The sequence below is a fragment of the Cheilinus undulatus genome, linkage group 18, assembly GCF_018320785.1.
Source record: "Cheilinus undulatus linkage group 18, ASM1832078v1, whole genome shotgun sequence".
Taxonomy (NCBI): domain Eukaryota; kingdom Metazoa; phylum Chordata; class Actinopteri; order Labriformes; family Labridae; genus Cheilinus; species Cheilinus undulatus.
Window position 1 is genome coordinate 34,788,490 of NC_054882.1, and position 21,224 is coordinate 34,809,713.

The window sequence follows — 21,224 nt, forward strand, 5'->3', positions numbered from 1 at the left end:
CTGCTATCTTATCCTGGCTACTCAAAGCACCACCACCCTGTCCTGAGTGCTGCTGAATGCCAGTGGTTTGAGTGAGAGGTCAATACCAGCAGGGGCTAACTGAGTTCATCTACGGAGAGTTGGCTGGTACTGAATAATACACACTTAAGTGATTTAGTAGCACATAATGTTAAAAGCATACATTTATTTGCTTTAATTAGAGGTTTGACATACTTGAAGTTGTAAAAAAAGACAGGGGTAGTAGTAAATTTAAAATTCAGCCAACTGCTGTCTCTGATATGATTGTTTTTTTCTTTACTTCTTTGCAGTCATCTGTCAAATTAAGTATATGATTTCATCTTTTTAAAGTGTTAGTAGTTACAACTCTTGAGATGTCACTGGAACATGTCTTACACACTGCATGTTGTTGATGTTTCCCAAAGAGGGTAAAACACTCCCATACTGCTGACAATTGTTTTAGTAAAATCAATGTTTGACCGAAAGGTGACTAAGACCTTGTCCACACAGAGACAAAAATGATATATTTCTGTTTCGTTTTAGAAATAAACATGGGATCATTTCAGACTGAACCACAGACTGAAATACTGGAGTATATATGCCAAGCCTGTAAGTGGCGCTGTAATGCAGCCAAGAAAATGCACCAAAAAGAGATAAGAAGATTACAGAGAATGCTTATAAAGCTTTTACGCTGTAAGAACCAGAAGATGGCGCCGAACATGAATACTCATGAACGTTGTTGTCCGTAATGATGGTAAAGGAACATCTGATTTTGCTGTAAAAGCCATAATAAGCTCAGTATCTTCTGCAGCTCGAACACAACCCTGTCATCCTCCATTGTTCTTTTGGCTGGACTTGCCCATGAGGTTTTAGTTGGCTATGCTATGCGTGAAAGTAATAGTTTCAAGAAAGATGCCGTTGGTTGTACACAAGGAGACGAAACGGTAAGTGTTTACAGATTTGTTCACTTTGGGACCCGGTTTCAAAAAGTAGCGTTTACAGTCTCCCAAAAGGTCGTTTCTGTGTGGATGAGACGCCGATACGACAAAAAACTTTTGCATATACTCTTGAATCTGTCTCCGTGTGGATGGGACCATGTTCTGCCAAATAAAATACCTCTTCTCTGAATCAACCCTGAGTTGAGAAAGCAGGTTACAGCACTTCGTCACATCTGTTACTACCTCTGATGACAGCTCAGAAGTAGGATCACCTCATCTCCCCTTAACCGCACTGTAAGGTTCATAGTGAAAGCTAAATGTCACGTAGGCGTAAATATCACAGCTTTAAACGGTACTGTGAAAGGGGCTACTATATTATTGGACAGATGGACAGATGGACCGATGTCGACTGTGGTTGATGCGTCAAATTTATTCATACATGGGCTGTACAATCAATGCAATTTAATCTTTATTACAATGTAATGATTCATAATAAACTTAATGCAAAAGTCTGAATTTGTTACAGTCAATAAGATAAATTATTTTAAGAAAAAAATCATTGTTTTCTCACTCTACATGTCTTTATTTCAAATGCTCTCACACTATTTTCATGCTGATAGATGCTAACTTTTAACTACCCTCATAGTAATTTATACAAACTTAGAGTAGCAAATTCTTTGATTGGATTCATGAGAAACATGTTGCAAAAAGCTAAGGCTAAGGCGTATACATATTGCTTAGTATTCCTTTATCTAGCACCCTTTGAACCAATGTAACAATATGAAAAACAGTATTGTGCATCACAATTTTTTTCTTAACTCAAAAATGAGCAAATCTGGCTTGAAGGATTTATTTGTTAACTACCAATATTTAAATGTATTTGTAACAACTTGTTGTATTTTTGCATTCAGCAATACATGGTGTACCCAATTTTAAAAAATATATTGTAATTAGGGCTGGGCAGTTGATCGAAAATGAGATTAAATCACAATATGGCCGCAATTTTCAAATCGCAAAGGATGCAATATTTCTTTGACCTGAAATTTGTGTCAACAGTGCAGTATTAAATATTTTTTGCAGCAGAGATGCTATGCATGACATATCATGCAATCATTTAAGTGTCAGGTTCTTTTAGAATAGTCATTTTTGCATTTTTTTTCTTATTAAATGTGAGAATTACAAAACCCCTTCAATTCAACAATTACATCCAATTTGCAATACAAGTCCAAACCATCATACTCAGATATTTTTAGCCCTTGTTTCGGAATAAAAGAGTTAAGGAATAATTGCATATCAGATCGCAATATTGGAGAAAAAAAATTGCAATTCGTTTATTGTCCAAAATTGTTCAGCCCTATGCAATGTTTTTCAGCCTTAGTCTCTACTAATAACAATCCATTACCTCAAAAATGAAGAGGATTGAGTCCAGCTCCTCCCTCTGTGACTTGTGACCTGAAATAAAAGACAAAAAAACAATAATAAATAAGGCCAAACTATGTCACAATTCAGTATTTATACCATTGCAATCTATATAAGGGTTTTCCTTCACTTTGGCAGCGAATCAAACTTACCTTTTTGCTTGAGGCTGACCTCAATTGTGACAAAGTTCTCAAAGAAGACATAATAGATATGGGAATAGTTCAAGTCGAAGAACTGCTTTAACTCTGCAGGCTCTGCATTTTCTGGATAAAGACAGACAGAGAAAAACTGAATTAAAAATATGTTAAGACTTTGACAAAATGACAGAAGACATATCTATAAAAACATCAGAGCAGTGGGAGAGGACTTCACTGTGTGAGTTTTTAAAATGAACACTTCAACTGTTTGTAGCACTTCTCTATTTTTAGTTTGAGCGCATCTATAACAAGAAAAGAAATGTGTTGTGAAGGCACACAGCTCTGACCTTTCATCACAGGAAGTATATTTAAGTAATGTCCCCACACTGCAACATCTGACTTCTTTATATAAGCAGTAAACCAACAGAAGTCAGTTTAAGCCCCAGACACAGCAAAAGACACACTCTCTGACTGCTTTATTACACATGTTCATCTGCTCACTGATGAAAATATCTAATCAGTCAATCACATGGCCAGTGTATTTAGCTATGTAGACATGGTCAAGACATCAGCTGAAGTTCAAACTGAGCATCAGAATGGGGAAGAAAGCTGTAGTGACTTTGAATGTGCCAGGCCGGCTGGTCTCAAGCTGCGGATGTACAAGAATTTTCATGTACTACTGAGGATGGTCTGAAAAAGATAAACTATCCAGTCAGCGGCAGTTCTCTGGGGAAAATGCCTTGTTAATGGCAGAGATCAGAGAAGAATTGTCAGACTAGCTGGAGCTGATAAAAGACAACAATAACAGATAACCAGGTGTTACAACTGAGGTATGCGCAGGGCATCTCCAAATCCACAACACCAGCATACAGCAGCAGAAGACCACGCTGGGTGCCTTTCCTATCAGCTCTGAACAGTTAACCGAGGATACAGTTCACAAAGGCTCGCCAAAACAGGACAATAGAAGATAAGAGAACGATGATTTCTGCTGTTACACTGAAATGGTAAGGTCAGAAACTGGAGTAAACATGACATCCTACCAGACCACAAACAACCACGGCACATTCAAAGTCACCCAAACCACATTCCTTCCTCATTTTGATGCTTGGTTTGTACTTCAGCTGATCATCATATCTACATTCCCAGATGCAAATGTCAGCATCAAAACTGAAGGAAAATAAATGAGCACATTTAACATAATACACACAACTGGCACAGGTAGCCACACACACACACACACACACATAGAAGAGCCTCTGGTGATAGCCTCTGGGTTTGTTTATATGAAATCTGAAAGCTGAACTCTGCCACACACACACACACACACACACACACACACACACTGAGGGCGTCTGTGTTCAGGCCATAGTGGTTGCCCTTGTAAGGTCTTGGTGTAACTGAGGGGTTTTCTCTTTTTCTCTGAAGCCTCATTTTTAACATTTTTTCTACACTGACTGCTTGTGCCATCCCCAAAGAGGACAAACTCTGCACACAAACTAACACAATATGAACTACCGTCACAAATCTTGACAAAAAATGGTAGATAATATTCAGCACAGTGTAATAAAGAAGCTAAATGGTGGCAAGTGTCATATTGCAGTGCTTAACTTGATCAGTTTTATTGCTTTAGACCTCATATGTTTCAGTCCACACTGACCACAATGACATTTACTTCCTCTTCCACTATATCATAGTCAACAGTGTGAACCTGTTTTTAAAAAGCACCTACTTCACTCTTAGGTTTCAACAATGGTGTGGTTGAAACCTAACACATTTACTGTATGTAAAAACATATACGTTTAGAAATGTGTGCTGATCAGTAACCCTGACCAGCAGACTCCGTCCCCGTGTTTTTTTGACAGCTATTTTTAATTTTAGTCCATGACTTGGCCTTTAGATTAGTATCTTTTAGTTTGACTCACATTTTAGTCAATTCTACCCTTTATAGTTTCAGTCGATGAAAAATCAAAAACATTTTAGTCTAGTCTTAGGGCTGGGCAATTAATCGAAATCTAGATTAAATCGCAATATGTCCTTTAATTTTCAAATTGCAGCTAGTACAATATTTCTTTGACCTGAAATTTGTTTCAAAATACCATTTTAAGACTTTTTTGAGGCAGAAGATAGGTTTGCAAGTGCAATTTTTTTCTAGAAAAATTTGCAAAAAGTCCTACTTTCCTTGTTTCTGTGTATGTTTATCTTATTAAAAATCATAAAGACATAAAATCTTTCCTTCGATGCAAAAATTCCTACTCAAATCGCATTTTCTTTGTTGAGAAATACATAAAATGAGGAACTCATAAAATATCTGCATATCAAATTGCAATCGCAATATTTGGGGGGAAACAAATGACAATTGGATTATTTTTCTAAAATGTTCAGCCCTGGTTTTAGTCCATAAAAAGTCCTCACATTTTAGTCTTTACTTTTAGTCCAAGCATTTTTTCTATTGCCTAAATCTGGACCAAGTCACAGTGGTGTTCTATGCACCGTCCCAAACCTGGTCTCTGCTTTCTACAGCTGAGAGGCATTTTGACAGATTTACCTACAGTGTAGAAATATCATGGATTCTGAACATTCGGAGAAAACTAAATAACATTTAAGTCAACTTTAAGTCATCTTGATGAAAATCTACACTTACTTTTAGTCAGTTTTAACCATCAAAGATCTATTTTTGGCTAGTCTTAGTCTAGTCTTTCTCATGGAAAAAAAGGCTGTCGACTTACATTTTTAGTCAAAGTTTCAGTTGACAAAATTAACACTGCTCCAGCCCAACTCCTTGGTTGAAACTACTCTCAGTACTTAACACAATAAAGTCTAGAAAAAAAATTATAAACAGTAATTCAGACACTGATCTATGTTCATTACATGCATGTGTGTTCATGCATCTACGTGTATGTATATCTCATTATTTGTGGGTAGAAAGAAAATGAATTTTGAATACTTGTGTAAGATTTTGTATGCATGTTTATTAAATCGATGGTCATTCTGTTTTTCTACTGCTATACTTTGCTAAGGTTGACTGTTTTATTATACTGGATGATGTCCAGTGTGTATTATTGAGTCAATGTTGGACCCTAGGAAAAAGCCAATGTTTATGATTGTGCTAATGGGCATCCTAGCAAAGAAAGAAAGAACTGTTTGCTTTTTCTGTACCAGATTAAAATGCACTATACCAGCTGAGGGTTTTCAAATGTTCACGATTTCATGCAAATTTAAAACCATATGATTTAAAAACAATAACATCTTTGTTGTTTTAATGATGGCTAGAATTTTAAAAAGGCCACAGACTTGAAGATACATCTGTTTCATAAGTATGAAAGAATTAAATAAATAAATCATATATCAGAGAAGCAAACAAAAGCATTAGCAACATTTCAGGACAGACACTTTGGCTTATGTTTTTGTGCGGTTAAGACAATGTGTAATAGTCGGCCTGAAATGTTTGATGAATCAGAACAAGGAATTATCTTACATTGGATACTTTGGATGCCTATTTTTGTTAACATGGCATAAAATCCAGTAGATATTGTCTATTTTTTAATTGCATTTAACTTTGCAAAGTAGATTGATGGGCCATTCCATGTCTGTCATTAGGCAGATTCATTTTACAAAGCTTTAATCTGAAAAATTTGTGCCAGGTCTGTAAATAAATGGACTAATTAGCATCAATTGAGTAGAATAAGGTGGTAGCGGTTGGGTATCATTTGGGTTTTTTCCAATACTGGTACTAAATCGATACTTTTTATATGGTGCAGACACTTAAACAGCGCCTGAATTGATATTTTTGAGGGGAAAAACGTGTCGAACGTCAGCAGGAGAATTACAGCTGTCTGGCTATCATACATGATGACGGTTTTCGTTACTCATCCCTAGTGGTAGCTATAGGTGGGGTGGAGTTTTACTGGAAGCTGGCCGACAGAGGCAAAAGGTGAAGTGACTACATCGGATGTAGCTATAGCAGCAAGTTTATTAGAACTGGACAACATTCCTTTTATGAAAAGTGTCTTATGTTTTGTTGCTCTCTTTGGCCTGTAATGAATGTGAATCATAGAACATTCATCCAATCATCCCTTAAAGTTTTTTGAACAGGTTCCCAAACAATGACTGTGGGCTGTTTCCCAGATGGATGGGAAGTTATCCCATGCAGCAGTTAAATCAAACAGTCTACCTGGTGTGTCAGGTTGATTAGTACCATAATGTCATTTAAAGTTATGGTACCAGGGATGCCATGGCCTTGCTGTTGGTTCACCCCATGTGGCTCTCCAAGCAGATGATAAAGGTTCAGAGAGGAGGATCAGGGGAGGATGGCGGAGCTGTCTTCCTGGTGGGGAGGGCCAACCGAACCTTTGGGTGGTGCTAACTCCCCACATGACATCATGAGGGGAAAATCTAAGAATGGCTTGTTTCAGCAGAAATTTTCTTAAAGATGGACGGGGGGGGGGGGGCTCTGGTTCTTGGGGGCACATATTTTTGTAAGAAAAGCCAGAAAATGTGTGTTTTGCACAATATGTCCCCTTTAAAGTTACTCTTGATTATTCTTTAGTTTTTGTATACTTCAAAACTGTAATTAATTCTTCTAATTAAACAACAGTTTTGCAGGGTGGATCCCCAACACAATCCTGACAAAGTGCTTGAAATAAAAACAAAAAACATTTTCTTTTTCTAAGGTCAAGGTGGACTAGCTGTATTTCAGACTAAAAACTTCAGCTAAGGTAGGTCAGATTGTTCTCTTTAAAACTCCACAAATTCAATGCTTCAGCTTATACAGTAAAGCCTTATGGTACATTCTACCAACATATAAAATTCCACATCTGCCAATGCAAGTAATTTACTTCTTAATTTTTAATCTGAAAACTCTGATATTAGGCTGATAATATCATGCATCTCTAGAAAAACTGAGGTGGGGGAAACATTTGGTTTTTCTCAGGCAGCAAGAGCAGGGCTAAACATGTCTTTGGGTAGTTACTTAATAACCTGATTGCATCAAAGGGATTGCAAAGTGATGAAATTGCTTCTTGTTGAACCATTCTGTCAGATCAGGTATGATGCGGTATTACAAAAGTAAAAGAAAATTACACAACACTCTTAGTGCACAACCCATTTCCTAAAAAGTCCAAAATAACGATTCCTGAGGATGGCTGCATAACCAGCATGTGCATAACAGACAAGTATATTTCAATGTTGAGTGCACTCTCAGCCTGAATATTGTCTTTCAGTACTGGTCATCTAGCACACACATGCATTTTCTTTGAGCTCTGATCAGGCACCAAGATCTTTGAACCTGGGTTTCTTTTGTTTTGCTAGCTGAGAATTCCTTCTTAAACAATATGCCTGCAAGTGTGTTTGTGTCTGTGATTGTTATCAAGGTCTTGTGTTCCCAATAGGGCCAAGAACGGGGCACACCCCTCTCTCCCCATCCTGCGCATACATACACACAGTCCAGAAGCTCTTACAATAGAAACAGGAAGTTGAGCTACTGTATACTGACAAGGAGAGGAAATAGTAGAGGTTGTTTCCCTCTCCGGTCAGTGTGTGTTGAGTTGTGGGTGTGTCCTAACAGAGCCAGTGTGTGTCAGTGAAAAACACACACAGCACAGGCATTACTTCATTTATTTATACTCCTCACACTGCCACTCTCCTTATTCTCCCACTCGTTTGACGTGATGCTGGATAACACATGCGAAGTAAAATAACACTCAGCACCTCTCACACACCAGGTCTTTGTCCAGCTCTCAGACACACCCCTGGAGAAATCACAACAGCCTGACTAACACAGGAGGATCACAGTGACTACATATGATGCAGTCATCTTCATAAACAGTAGTAAAGACTTGCCACCATAATGCCAACGTTGCAGAGATCCAGGGATGAAAAATAATTATTCAAAAAGAAAATCTGACAAGTGACCATAACAAAACTGCCAGTTAGACTCATTTTAAACACCATTATACTGGACAGAGTGGACAGTGGACACATGACTTTCTAAAAACATGGACTTTTACCAGTACACACAGTCACCCTTAATGTCCCTATTAACTGGTAAAAGGCAGAAACTTTAAAGATGTACAAATTAGGTACAATTATAATCAAACGCTTCATAACAAACTACAAGTAAGAAGCCGAATTCTTTAATGGATATTAAAAATCTTAAATGATTATAACACTGTATATCAAAAGACTGGATGGCCCCTTACACACAACGCAAGTTTTAATATTGTGATTTTCGAGGTGAGTTTGGTGTGGCATTCCCTATGCACAGATTGGTACACAGACGCTAACCTGTTAACTGCTTAATAAATGTTAACTTACCTATGACTATTCTGAGATGTTTTAACCTCGTCAACACGTCCTTCTTTGGGTCCAACACTTTCTGTGTTGATTTTTTAACGTCCCCATGAGGCTTTTTGGAGAACATTCCTGGGGTAAGAGACACACGAATGCGATGGTAGACAGCAAGGAAGAGCTAGCTGTGTAGCCACTTCAACAGATTCAGCTATGGTTAATCTTCAAACTACAACGAAAAAAACCGTTGCTCCTGGATCATCAATTCTGCTAATGAGCACCCCTCCGCAACAGCGCAGAGTGTATCAAAGGGGCAGCTAACGCCGTGGAGGGCGCATTGTGTTTAAACCGAGAAAAATCCGAAAAACGTATCGGGGCAAAGCATCCATCCATCGCACCTCCCTTCCACAACAGCCCGCAGCCTGAAGGCTAAAGTAGCTGGTTAGCTAGCTCCGCCGTTCACTTAGAAAACATCATGGCGGAGGAGGGAGGAGGGAAAACAAAATAATGGATACCAGAGAAATTCAACAGCAAAATTGTACGACAAGCAAAACTTTATTGAACTTCATCACGAATGACTTTATAACTTCACAATGTCTGGATGCTGACAAAAACAGAGTCCCAAATTCAATGATGATTAAGTTTAGACAACATAACCACAATTCCGCCTGAAGCTGCATTACTGAATTCTGGGTAATGAAGTTTAAGACTGGTTGTTGGACCTTGAGTGAAGCCGTAGTAGCGATCGGGAGAACTACATTTCCCTAGGAAACTCATAGCGCCGTGTTGAGATTTGTTTTTAGCCTAGCTGAGATACACGAGTGTAACTGTTAGCCAGGGAATTGCTTTTTTTTTTTTGCTTTCTTTCCACAAAAGAACCCCATATTGTGAGTACTAGCTTTGTTTTGTCGCCTCTTTTTCCGTATATCTGTTAAAATATTGCTAATATAGCTGGCTATTAAGCCATTGTAGGTTGCTAGCGCTCTACGTAGTGCTAACAAGGTATGGTGTTTGTTAATGTTAGTGTGTTTTTATCGTTTGGGGTGAATTAATTTGAATACAAAACAATAGATTTCATAGTCAGCTAAATTGATTCTAACAAGAATTTCAATAAATACAATAAGTTGGAGAAAATAAATACGAGTTTGCCGTGGTTTGCAAGGGTACCTCGTGACGTAACATGATATTTTTCACAATATTTAAAGAAGAATCGTAATAATCTACTCTCCAAATGTAGAAGAAAAACTTCCAAGAATTATTTGTTCAAATGCAATATTTATTCCACAAGATGATCCCTGGAATTCCGCTGGAATTTCAGAAATACGGCTTTAAAAACGGCAATATCCAATCCACCCGTTTGCCTATATGCCTACATATCTAATCTAAAAAGTGAAAACATGACTGTTATTTAACATCAATTTCTAGCATATATTCATGCAGTTATGATTTCTCTTGCAGATCAAAATAAGTTAAAATAATAACTGTGCATTTTGAACTTAGACAACTGAAAAATGTTTTTGGTGTTCAAACACTTACAGTGACCCCTAATGGAAATAGAGTAAGAATGAATAAAATTGGTTACTTAATACATTGTAGAAAGTGTCTCCACTATGTTATGCCCCACCCTATGATCTCATGGAATTAAAAAGCCCATCACAGGCCCAGATGAACCCCCAGAAAAACACAGATGAAGCAATTAAATGAATGGAACAATATGTAAAGACAAACAACTACAAAGCAATGTGGCAGTACTCAAACTACCAAAGCCTGACACTGTCTTTCTATGTAGCACTACCAGTCTGAAGTTGACTTGCCACCATGCCGGTGCACCGTGACCGTGAGAAGAAGGAAAGCACTGCAGAGGATATGGAGGTAGAGGAGCAGGAACAGGAGGCATCCAGCTCAGAGGAGGAGGATTCTGACACCTCCTCTGTCTCTGAGGATGGAGATACCTCGGGTGAGAAATCCTCTAACTATAGGAATTGCTGTCATAATGTTATCACAGTATATCCTTTTCCCCTTAGTACATTTAAACTTTGAATTTTAATGTTTTTGTGTTTCTCCATAATGTTTCAGAAATGGATGAAGAGGATTGTGAGCGGAGGAGGATGGAGTGTCTTGATGAAATGTCCAACTTAGAGAAACAGTTCACAGAACTCAAAGACCAGTAAGACTGAAATGCAATGTTTTCATTTTCATTAAATTTTAAGTGTGGAATAGATATGAAATAAAAATTGGATCTGGCTTTACCTATGTCTTATTTGTGCTCAGGCTGTATCGTGAGCGTCTCAGCCAAGTGAACAGCAAGCTAGCAGAGGTGGAGGCCGGCCGTGCAGCAGAATATCTGGAGCCTTTGGCTGTGCTGCTGGAAAACATGCAGGTCCGCACCAAGGTGGCAGGTAACTTCAACACATAGACACATAAGCAATGAGTCTTTTATGCTCTGGTCCCCTGTGCACCTATATGTGTTTTCTTCTGACAGGTATCTACAGAGAACTGTGTCTGGAGTCTGTGAAGAACAAGTATGAGTGTGAGACCCAAGCAGCATGCCAGCACTGGGAGGTCAGACACACTCAAATATTGTGCTTTTATACTCTTGATGACCTTCATTGACACAGTGCATTTCAGCAAATTTTACTGGAGAGCTGCTTGATATGAATCATTTAATTTTCAGGGGGGTCAAATTTCCAATTGGGAATATTAAAATCAGTGACAGCGTAAATATTCACCTCCTTCAAGTCAGCGTTTAGTAGATGCACCTTTGGCTGCAATCACAGCACTGAGTCTGTGAAGTATGGCCGTTCACCTGCAGGCTTTAATACATATTTTCCCCCAATCACTGGAGATGTCTTATGCTGGCAAAAAAAAAAAACTAACTTCCAGTGTGCAATTTTAGGGCTAAACCCAAAGTAAACACTCAGGGTTGTTGCATAGATGAAAGCACAGAACCACACTTTTATCGCTTTCAGTTTTCAAGGAAATATTTCTGAGGTAAATAATTTTTCTTGGCAGTCCTTTGCTCTAGGAGTCTGTGAGGCTCCAGACATTTATTTGAACTTAGGGACATTACTGCTGCTAATGTATGTATGTACTTGACTCTAGTTGTGTTGTGAGTTGTTTTGGGTAATATTGTAGTTGTAACCATTAGTGTGTGTCTGCAGAGTGAGAAGTTGCTGCTGTTTGACACCGTACAGAGTGAACTGGAGGAGAAAATAAGACGGCTGGAGGAAGACAGACACAGCATAGATATTACATCAGGTAATGCTCTCAGACAACAGTGATTACTCAATAGTGTCATGCACGCATTCTTATTACAGTTAGAAAACACACAAAAGTACCTATGTACATGTTAGTCACACATCCTGTCTTTCTCTCCTTTTCTCTATTAGAGTTATGGAATGATGAGCTATCAGGAAGGAAGAAGAGGAGAGACGTATTTAGTCCAGATAAGAAGAAGAGACGACCTTCAGTGGTGTCTGATATCCTTCTACTATTTCCATGTGCATTGATAGTAAATGCAAATCTTAATGGCTGGAATATTTTTATTTTGTTTGTGTGTAAGGCACTTTGTAGATTGTTTTGTATGAAAAGGGCTATACAAATAAAGATTGATTATTATTATTTATGTTCCAGCTTGCTTTTCATATCACAGTCCTTAACCACGCTCACGTCCATATATTGTTTACATGCTGCCTGACCTGGACATCCTTGAGGACTGGACAGCAATCAGAAAGGTGTGTAAAGGTGTCTGCTGAGTTTGATGGGATTTTTTTTTCCCCAGGTCTGTACTGCAAAGCAAGATTTATGGTTAGCAAAGTAATATCAGGCTAAACCCTGGAGCCCTTTTTATATTGTCAGTTCAGTTTTTTGTAAGTAACATTCATCATCTTTAGTAATGACAGATTCCTTCTAACAATGACTAATCTAAGCACAAAAGCCCCCAGTTATTTTCAGAAGTAAGTACAGCTAATGGTACTTGTTTGGGCATCCTCTAACACAGTAGTAGTTCTCAACATGGGGTTGGTTGCAAGACTCTGAGAGGGGGTCGCCAGATGCCTTAAAAAAAACTACAAATATTTTTTAAATGATTTAAAAAATGTATATTTTACCCATCTTTGTGAAAATACATGCATACATTTAGTTAAATATAAAATAAAAACATGATAATTTGGTGAGATTTATGCTAAAATCAGAGTAGTCAAAAAGCAGTAAAAAGTCAGTCTGCACACAAATTTGGCTGGGACCCTGACAAATCCAGATAATGGGCTCCTGACAAACCCAGATAATGGCCCCCTCCCAGCTGTGATTTATTGATTATATAAATACATGTGTGCTGTATCAGTAGCATTGGTGCTAGCATACTGAATAACTTTTGCCTCGTTTTGGAGCTGAAAAGTTTGTCAAACCTTTAATGATTTCCAATCAATGTATAAATGTATTTATTTGTTCCACTTTTTGACAGCTTTTCTGACCCAAGTTTGCAACTATAATTTGCCACCATTGATCAGTTTTTTTCACAACTTGGACTCTTTAAACCTCTTTTTACCCACTTTTACCATTTTCCACTTATTTTGCCAAATTTCACCTGTTTTTTATCACTTTATTCCACCACTTGTTTCCTTTTTCTACACATTTTGACACAAGGTCATTTTTTGTCCATTTTAAACCCTTGAAACCATTTTTTTCTACCTGTTTTTTTTTCTAAACCAATTCTTGCCCTTTCCCACTTATTGTTGGCTCTGTTGATCCAGATTGGCCACTATTAAACCCTTTTTACAGCTTTTTCACCCATTTTGACCATATTTCACTATTTGTTATGCCTATTTTTGCCTATTTCTATACCTAATTTTGCCAGTTTAACCCACTCTTTTTCAACTTCAAAATCCAATTTCACCAAATTGGGAAATTTTGTTGTTGCCATCCATTTCTCCCACTTTCAAATGCCCTTTACCCATTTTTTTTCCCACTTTTACCACTTCAGCACATTTTCACCACCTTTTCCATCATTTTTACCATGTTTAACCCATTTTAATTCTGTTTTAAGAAAAGGGATTTAATAAAAAAAAAAAGATCTTGCTTTGGTAATAGTGGTTTTTATTCAGGTTAAATATAAAATATATCACAGCTTAACTCTGTAATAGACCATGTATTTGCTGACCTCCATGGGACCCCAGGTTGGCTGGGCCCCAGAGAGCTTCCCCCTTTATCCCCCTCTATTGGCCGCTTTGTCAGCACATGCATATTCTTGAATTCAGCTAGCTTCAGGTACAGTGGGAGTCCCCTGTCTCTAGCACCTTTTTTTGGGGGGTCGCGGACTGAAAAGGTTGAGAACCCTTGCTCTAACAAACATTTATGTGCATGTTGTCCTACAGGCCGTGGCAACGCTGGGTCCACACAGAGGGAAGGTCGACTCTGACAGTCCAGTGTTCCCCTTCAGACCAGACAGAAACAGATCTATTCTCAACTGCTGAGGAACACACACACACTAAGATATATTCACACATATACATACAGTTACAGTTTGAAGGTATGCTCAAAAGTATGTTCACACCAAACGCACAGTATAAACAAATATTTACATGACAGAAATAGTTGCACTTCTGCAACTACTAAAATGCACACAGCTGATTTTTAGTCTGAAACTCTGCATTCCAACTCCCCCTCTACCAGACACCAGTCAGTAAGCTGCCTCCAGTGCCAACAGGAAATAAAAACTCACTGGTTTGAATCCCTAAAAGGGGCAAACAGGAATTTAAAATGATATCCACTGTTTGTTTCCTGTACTTTTGTTCAGACTTGCATATTTTTATATGGGATTTTATTACCTGGAAAGGATGTTTTTACAAGCCTTTTTCAAGATTTCCATTTCAACTTATAGTTTTAAGCAATATGAAATACCATTTAGACCATTTTTGTTTAAAGTTGTGCTTTCAAGCTACAATAGCCACTGAAACAACATAGAAGTGTTACTTATGCAACATAAAGAAACCATTCAGTTATTATTAATAATCTGGTATAGCTGCAACGTTCTTGTTTTACACATCTACCTCTTCTCTCTGTCGCCCACTCTTTAAAGTTAAATAACGTCTGCATTACTTTCAGTGAATATGAACATGCTTTCATCCTTCATGCAGCCTGAAAAGAGTTAATGTTGTTTGTGAGTATTGATTGTATATATGACTGTGATTTTGACTGTCATGTGAGGAGTAAGCCCGCCCCCAGGTTTGGTTGGCCCTCCCCACTTGGAAGAAAGTTCTGCCCTCCTCTCTTGTTCCTCCTCTCAGCTGCCAGCTGAGAGGAGGAACATCCATGAAGCCACGATCATCCATGAAGCCATGTCCATTTCCTGAGTGGGGTGGGGTTAGGGGCGGAGTCAGACAGGTCATCAACATTTAAAGACAGAAGCAACTCGTTCTAAGCAGGGCTGAAATGGAAAAGATTTTTTAGACGGAAAAAATACGATACTGGAGTGTTTTTTCAGAAACAAACTTCACAGGCATGTTTTTGGGGACCTCTGAGACCAATATAAATGTGTCTTAAAGGGGTAAAATATGTGACCTTTAATTTTTTGAAAGCCTGCTGTGATTTTAATTCATTTTACAGATAGGAAATGAACCATATTTTTCTGTCTTCATCCCAACATTGACATATATAAACATTATCCAGTGTGAATAAAAGTTGATGAAAAAGCTTGCATTTCATACTGGGGTTTTTATAAACAAGAGGCTTTTTGAAGACAAAGGTGGAATAAATGCTGAATATTAAAATCGTATTTTTAAAATGATTATTCTGAATATTGTGGTACATTTGTGTTTTTCTTTTGGATAATGTTGCTGTTTTTTACAATTAAAAGTTTGTCAGGATTACTTTGTGTGGCGTGTTCTTTTAAGCAGAGGTGATGCTGACGGCCAGGCAGAGATGAGCGTATTTATAGTTTACATTAAAGTTGATGTGCTGCAATGAGAATGAAATATTTATCAGCTTTCCATTACAGCATTTACAGAGTGTTTTACAGGGCCTAATCTTACAATCTATTATCTACAACTCCATGTCACGATACTGACCACAGAGAGAATTTAGTGGAGAAAATCGTTAGTAGATCAGTTCTTAACTGGTGGGTTGGGAGCCAAAAGTGGATTATGAATCAGCCTGTCTGCTTTTTCTTTAAGCATTTGTTCAAGATGTTTGTTCATCATGTTTTTTTATTCTTTCTACAGTCTATGGCTGAAACTAAGCAATACTATACAGTCTAGCGTCATGTTATAATGTAAACATTTCATTTTGTTCTTAGAATGTGTTTTGGGCCATTAAAAGATGGACTGTGGGCCGCATTTGGCCCCCGGGCCAGAATTGGACAACCCTGTCCTATATCATTCGACTTTTGATCAACACTGCAATACATCATAAAGTTCAGTCCTGGTCCAGTGTACCAAGAAATCCCATGTGACTTTAATTTTTGCTGCTCAAAAAGAGGAATTTATTTTTCTCAGCTCAGGTCTTAAGAAGCCAAATTATATTTTCAAAAGTGTGTAGGAACTCTACAAACAAGCAGGCATGGTCACATTAAAACTGCGTGCAATGCTGCTGGAGTACCAGGAGAGAATCCTTGATGCATGGAGTGAAGATGCAGTATGGCACAGAAAGGCCCTGTCTGACTGGAATTTGAAGCAGGAAAATATTATTATGACTATTACTGGTAGTAGTGTTATTATTACTACATCCATTTATAGCATACTGACCAAGCAGTGGGATTTTTTTGGGATTATGTGTGTTGCCCAAAAGTACAAGTGATTATAGGAACTTTGAATAAAAGCACCAACTTTCTGGTTGGAATACTACCAACTCCCCCACTGCTCCACAGCAGTCCCAGTTATATCAATAGTCATAATAATTATCATTAAACATGAGTAGATTCAAATGTTTTTTTAAAATGTGTTCACGGATAAAAAGAAATCTTCAAATAAAAGCAAAAAACCTTGGCCAGTTGGTTTCATAACAGCCTGTTCTTCCTGTTTCCAATACAAGGAAAAACAACTCCTAATGACTCGCTCTCTAGAGACTCAAGAGGCTGTTACAAGCTTCTCCTCTGAAGATAGAGCCAAATGTTCGTCTTTTCAGCTGGCATGTTGCCCTAAGTTTTCAGCCATGGTCTCCATGATGACAACAAAATACTCAAGTCTACAGAAACGCTGGTAAAATTCTGTAGTGATTCTCCTTGCAGTGATTTTGAGAATTATTAATGTTTATGATTTGGACAGAAGGTGCGAGTGGCAGCAGCTTCCGGGCTTTGCCTTTTTGATCAACATGCATGCCATTTACTTCCTCTCCAGATGCCCCACAAACTCTGAATCCATTATCCCCTATTACACTGATCATCAACTGGTGGCCGGAGGGCCATATCAGGCCCCACAAAGCTTCCTGTCTGATCCCAAGAAGATCATTAAATTCAGAAAAGGAGGAAAGAAGATGTTCTGGTTTAAAGAGTATCTTTTGGTTTTAAATGTCTGCAGCTTTTAAATCCACCCCAAAAAACAATTGATATTGAAATAGTTTTAGACAACATTTGATCTGTTTTTACTGAAATTCACTTGTCAGCCCATCCATCCATTTTCAAACCGCTTATCCCGTTGGGATTCACAGGGGTGCTGGAGCCTATCACAGCTGTCATGGGGCGAGAGGCAGGACTGGTCGCCAGTCAATCGCAGGGCTGACATATAGAGACAGACAATCAGGCACACTCACACCTACAGCCAATTTAGAGTCACCAGTTAACCAACAAGCATGTTTTGGGTGGTGGGAGGAAGTCAGAGTACCCAGAGAGAACCCACACATGCACAGGGAGACCATGCAAACTCCACACAGAAAGGCCCTGAACAGGAAGCAAACCAACGACCTTCTTACTGTGAGACAACAGTGCTAACCCCTGCGCTGCCATGCAAAAATTGTTAGATAAAGTAGTGAAAAGGGGCCCAAGAGTGGCAAAAATGGGTTGTGGAGTGACAAAAAGGGGCAAAATGGCAGTTAAAGTGGTGAAAGACAAAAAAGGTAGCAAAAGTATCAAAAGAATTGGTTAAAAAATAGCAGAAGTAGATGAAAGAGTGGCACAAAGGGGATAAAACAAGCAGAAAAAGTGACTTAAAAGGGGTTAAAGAATGGCAATAATTGGGTTAGAGAGGCAAAAAGTATCAAAAATGGGTTAAAAGAGGCAAAAATATAGCAAAATTAGCCTGGCAACTTACTGAAAGGTAGTTACAGAGTAGCTCTCTGTACAAGGCAATAATTGGCAGAAAAGTTGCCCAAAGGAGTTAATAAGTGGCAAAATGGGCGAAAAGTGCCAAAAATGATCAAAAATGGGTTTACAGTGACATAAGATGTTGCAGGAATTGCTGAAGGAAGTAGTGAAAAGGGGTCAAAAAGTGTCAAAAATGGGTTAATATTAGAGTTAAACCACAATTGTTGAGGGCCCACTCCCTGGGGTGCTTTTAGGGGCCCAGCCTATTCCATGGGAAGGCCTGTGTCCTTGTGGCCTGCTGTGTCATAGGTATTAGGGACAGAGCTCACTGGTAATGTCTAAAATAGCCTGCATTTGTAAGAAAATGCAAATACTAATAAAATAATATGTTAATCAGACCAAAACATTTATTCAATTTTTGTTTATTTAAAAGTCTGGCCCCCAGAGTCTCTGTCAAGACTAAACCTGGCCCTTGTGCAAATGTACTTAATAACCTTATTATGTCTCAAATGTCTAAGTATGCTATGCTCAGTTCAGCTCCTCTCTACTATTATAATGTAATATAAACAACTGTCACTTCCAATGATGAATGTATTTGGTGAAACAGAAAGGTTAAACTCATCTCACAGCAGATTTTGCTTACATATTCCCTGTGGTTGGATAAATGATTGCCATTTGTATGTTTGGTGTAATCAGCCAGTGTGAAGTTATGCAATTTGTCACGGTCAGGAAAAAGTAAAGTACAGGTCTGCTATTCTGTAAGTGCCAGATGCTTTTACAGAAAACAGTCATTGAAAAAATTACTGCAAAGAATAAAGGTGTTAAACAGAAGAGGAGTCCTTATCTGTCCATGGGTGCAAACAGTAATATTACACAAGTGCTACTTACATTAAAGAATATCAAGATGTGAAAAAATACAGTCACTGAAAATTTTAAAGACTTTATTCATCTATTAATAATATTTTTTTTTTTTTTTTACAAAAATCCACATGGGTGTCATCCGGCTTTAAAAAGAGCCTCTATTCCAGTCAGTCCATTAAATTCAGTGATCAGTGACTGCCACAATGAGTCACAGCTTGGTTCTACAATAGACTAGCAGCTGCTATAATCCACTTTTTTCAAACCTAGGCCATATGCAAGTCATTGAAACATGATCAAAAGCATTGTTTACTTCCTTTTTTGGAAAGATCTTTCCTAATGAAGGCAAAAGTCCTGCAAATCCACAGAGGCCACTGAAATTCAGGTCTGCCACTTAAAATATACAATTTGTTAAGACTTTTTCACTTGACCTTCAAGTCATATTTTCTTCAAAATATTCCTCAGTTCAAGAACAAGTCTGTTAATAAATAGGCAAAACAAGAAATGGTGAACACGATGAGGTCTAGTCAAATCCAGGTCCACAACATGCGCAACAGCTAAATTTAAAATAATGGTGAAAATAACAAATGTGCTTTTATTATAAAAAATCAAAAATTAAGCCTAAAAGGATGCTTTTTTGTCCCCGACAGCCCTCTCATTCATTACGATTTCTCTTTCCGTGCCATCAGGATGAAATGTAAGTAAAACACTCCAGTCTCTTCCACATGCTCACACACATCATCTCCACATGTAACCTAAGAGCCATTGAAAACGGATTCTGGTGTATGCGGCTAAAACTCCCGCACACCAAAGTTCAGTTTCAGCTGCTGCATTCATGATACTGCTGTCACTGTGACTCCACCACAATGGACTGCTGCACAGAGAATGGAGCTGGATGATGAAAGGGACAAACGACAGTACCAGAAAAAAAAGAACGAGAAGGCAGGATAAGGAGAGGCAGTAAATAGAGGATAAAGACCAGGTAGCAGCAGAGGGAGGACAACAAAGAGGACTGGCAGTTTGCCTGCACTTCACTGAAGACATACTCCTGGTTAACAAGATGTTAAGAGTAATGAGAATGGGAACCAGCAACCTGCGCAGCCATCCATCACACAATGGCCATTTCAATGGCCATTTTTAACCAGAATGTTTATTTTCAAGGAAACTAGTCAGGCTCAGATGGCGTCTTCAGGGGAGGGTGTGTGCTCCTCTGGTGACTGGCTGTGTGGTGGAGAGGGGAGAGGCTGTCGAGGAAGAGGAGGACCCATTGAAGGAGGTGGATGGATATCGGACAAAGGCGGCCGCATTGGGGGAGCTTGATGAGGATGAGGAGGAAGAGGTCCACCATGAGGAAAGCGGGGAGGGTACATCATTCCTGGAGGTGGAGGGGCCCACACTGAAAGAGATGGGAAGAGAATGACAGGTAAAACTATAGTACCATTCAGGAATAATACAGCTCTGAAAATCTGAAGGATGACTGCTCACTAGGTCTCATGGGAGGGATCCCAGGGCCCCTGGGAGGGTAAAAATCTGGTGGTGGTGGTCCATAGGGGGCTCTGCGAGGAAAGGGGCCATCCCCAGGGCCCATTGGGATCCCAGGAGGGGGCGGGCCACCCATCCTTGGATCAGCTTCAGGGGGAGTCCTTCTATCGCCAGTGCCAGACTTTTCACACAGGTACAGAAGATGATAAAATGTTACAAGCACAAGACTACAGAACCTCAAACAAATAAGCCACTAATATAAAAAACATTAAAGCATACTTTGATATGTGTCTCACCTCTCTGGGATCCTGATCACCAGGTCCAAAACTGTTTTCTCTAAATGGGCCATCTGCATGAAAATTAAAACAAGAATACAGGAAGTGAATGACCATGAATTTGGCAGTGTTTTTTTTTCCTGGAGTCTAAATTCTGATTTATTACATTTCAACAAACCAAATATATGTTTTGAAAATTTCCGGCAGCAAGAGTTAGCTTTCAGTTACTAAAGAAAACTTGTGATTTTCAAGACATCAAAACTGGAGCAGTACTAGCACGAGGGACATCATAAAACACCAGAGGAGGCACGTTTAATATTTATGTGACAACAGCATACCAGCCCATAAAATTGTTTCCTTAGCTGGATAAAGAGCTTATTACTTGTTTTCTTAATTTCTGCACAAAACAAGGCTATGAGAGCCAAATGCACCAGCTGTGCTTAAATTAAGTCAGCCTATGTCCAACATTGGCCTTAGCTGTGACCATGGACTTCAGTCGACAATGATGTTTCTCAAATGGGGTGGCAAAGCACACTGATGTGAATAAGGATAGCCTACTACTACAACTTAACCAACGATAACATGTTACATGTAACATGAG

At 38.7% G+C, this 21,224-nt stretch overlaps 3 protein-coding genes across 10 annotated transcripts in view; 1 reads left to right on the top strand and 2 right to left on the bottom strand.

Annotated features, from left to right (window-relative positions):
- Positions 1 to 9,222, bottom strand: part of ralgapa1 (Ral GTPase activating protein catalytic subunit alpha 1) — a 116,591-nt gene extending 107,369 nt beyond the window's left edge. For 4 of the 6 annotated variants that reach the window (XM_041812610.1, XM_041812613.1, XM_041812609.1 and 1 more), the window contains exons 1-3: positions 8,804 to 9,222; positions 2,507 to 2,617; positions 2,338 to 2,387 (exon numbers count right to left, since the gene is read on the bottom strand). In XM_041812610.1, the coding sequence (XP_041668544.1) occupies positions 2,338 to 2,387; positions 2,507 to 2,617; positions 8,804 to 8,909 (267 nt within the window). In that variant the 5' untranslated portion in view covers positions 8,910 to 9,222. The remainder of the gene's footprint in view (positions 1 to 2,337; positions 2,388 to 2,506; positions 2,618 to 8,803) is intronic. The other 2 variants (XM_041812616.1, XM_041812615.1) reach the window with 1 other exon arrangement.
- A 326-nt stretch (positions 9,223 to 9,548) lies between these two features.
- Positions 9,549 to 15,633, top strand: brms1la (BRMS1 like transcriptional repressor a). Its single transcript, XM_041812617.1, has 9 exons — positions 9,549 to 9,663; positions 10,566 to 10,733; positions 10,853 to 10,943; positions 11,048 to 11,175; positions 11,259 to 11,338; positions 11,938 to 12,034; positions 12,166 to 12,255; positions 12,446 to 12,510; positions 14,149 to 15,633. Exons 2-9 carry the CDS (start codon positions 10,595 to 10,597, stop codon positions 14,245 to 14,247), a joined length of 789 nt encoding a protein of 262 aa, XP_041668551.1. The 5' UTR covers positions 9,549 to 9,663; positions 10,566 to 10,594; the 3' UTR covers positions 14,248 to 15,633.
- Positions 15,634 to 18,932: 3,299 nt separating this feature from the next.
- ctage5 (CTAGE family, member 5) overlaps positions 18,933 to 21,224 on the bottom strand; it is a 28,487-nt gene continuing 26,195 nt past the window's right edge. For all 3 annotated transcript variants that reach the window (XM_041812702.1, XM_041812701.1, XM_041812699.1), the window contains 3 exons: positions 20,645 to 20,697; positions 20,352 to 20,529; positions 18,933 to 20,262 (listed from right to left, as the gene is read on the bottom strand). In XM_041812702.1, the coding sequence (XP_041668636.1) occupies positions 20,042 to 20,262; positions 20,352 to 20,529; positions 20,645 to 20,697 (452 nt within the window). In that variant the 3' untranslated portion in view covers positions 18,933 to 20,041. The remainder of the gene's footprint in view (positions 20,263 to 20,351; positions 20,530 to 20,644; positions 20,698 to 21,224) is intronic.

Bases quoted from the DNA above. Each gene is read 5' to 3' on its own strand.
- brms1la (XM_041812617.1), top strand. From the start codon at position 10,595: ATGCCGGTGCACCGTGACCGTGAGAAGAAGGAAAGCACTGCAGAGGAT. The intron at 12,256-12,445 runs ATATCCTTCTAC...AACCACGCTCAC, and splicing joins ACGACCTTCAGTGGTGTCTG to GTCCATATATTGTTTACATG. The intron at 12,511-14,148 runs GTGTGTAAAGGT...GTTGTCCTACAG, and splicing joins ACTGGACAGCAATCAGAAAG to GCCGTGGCAACGCTGGGTCC.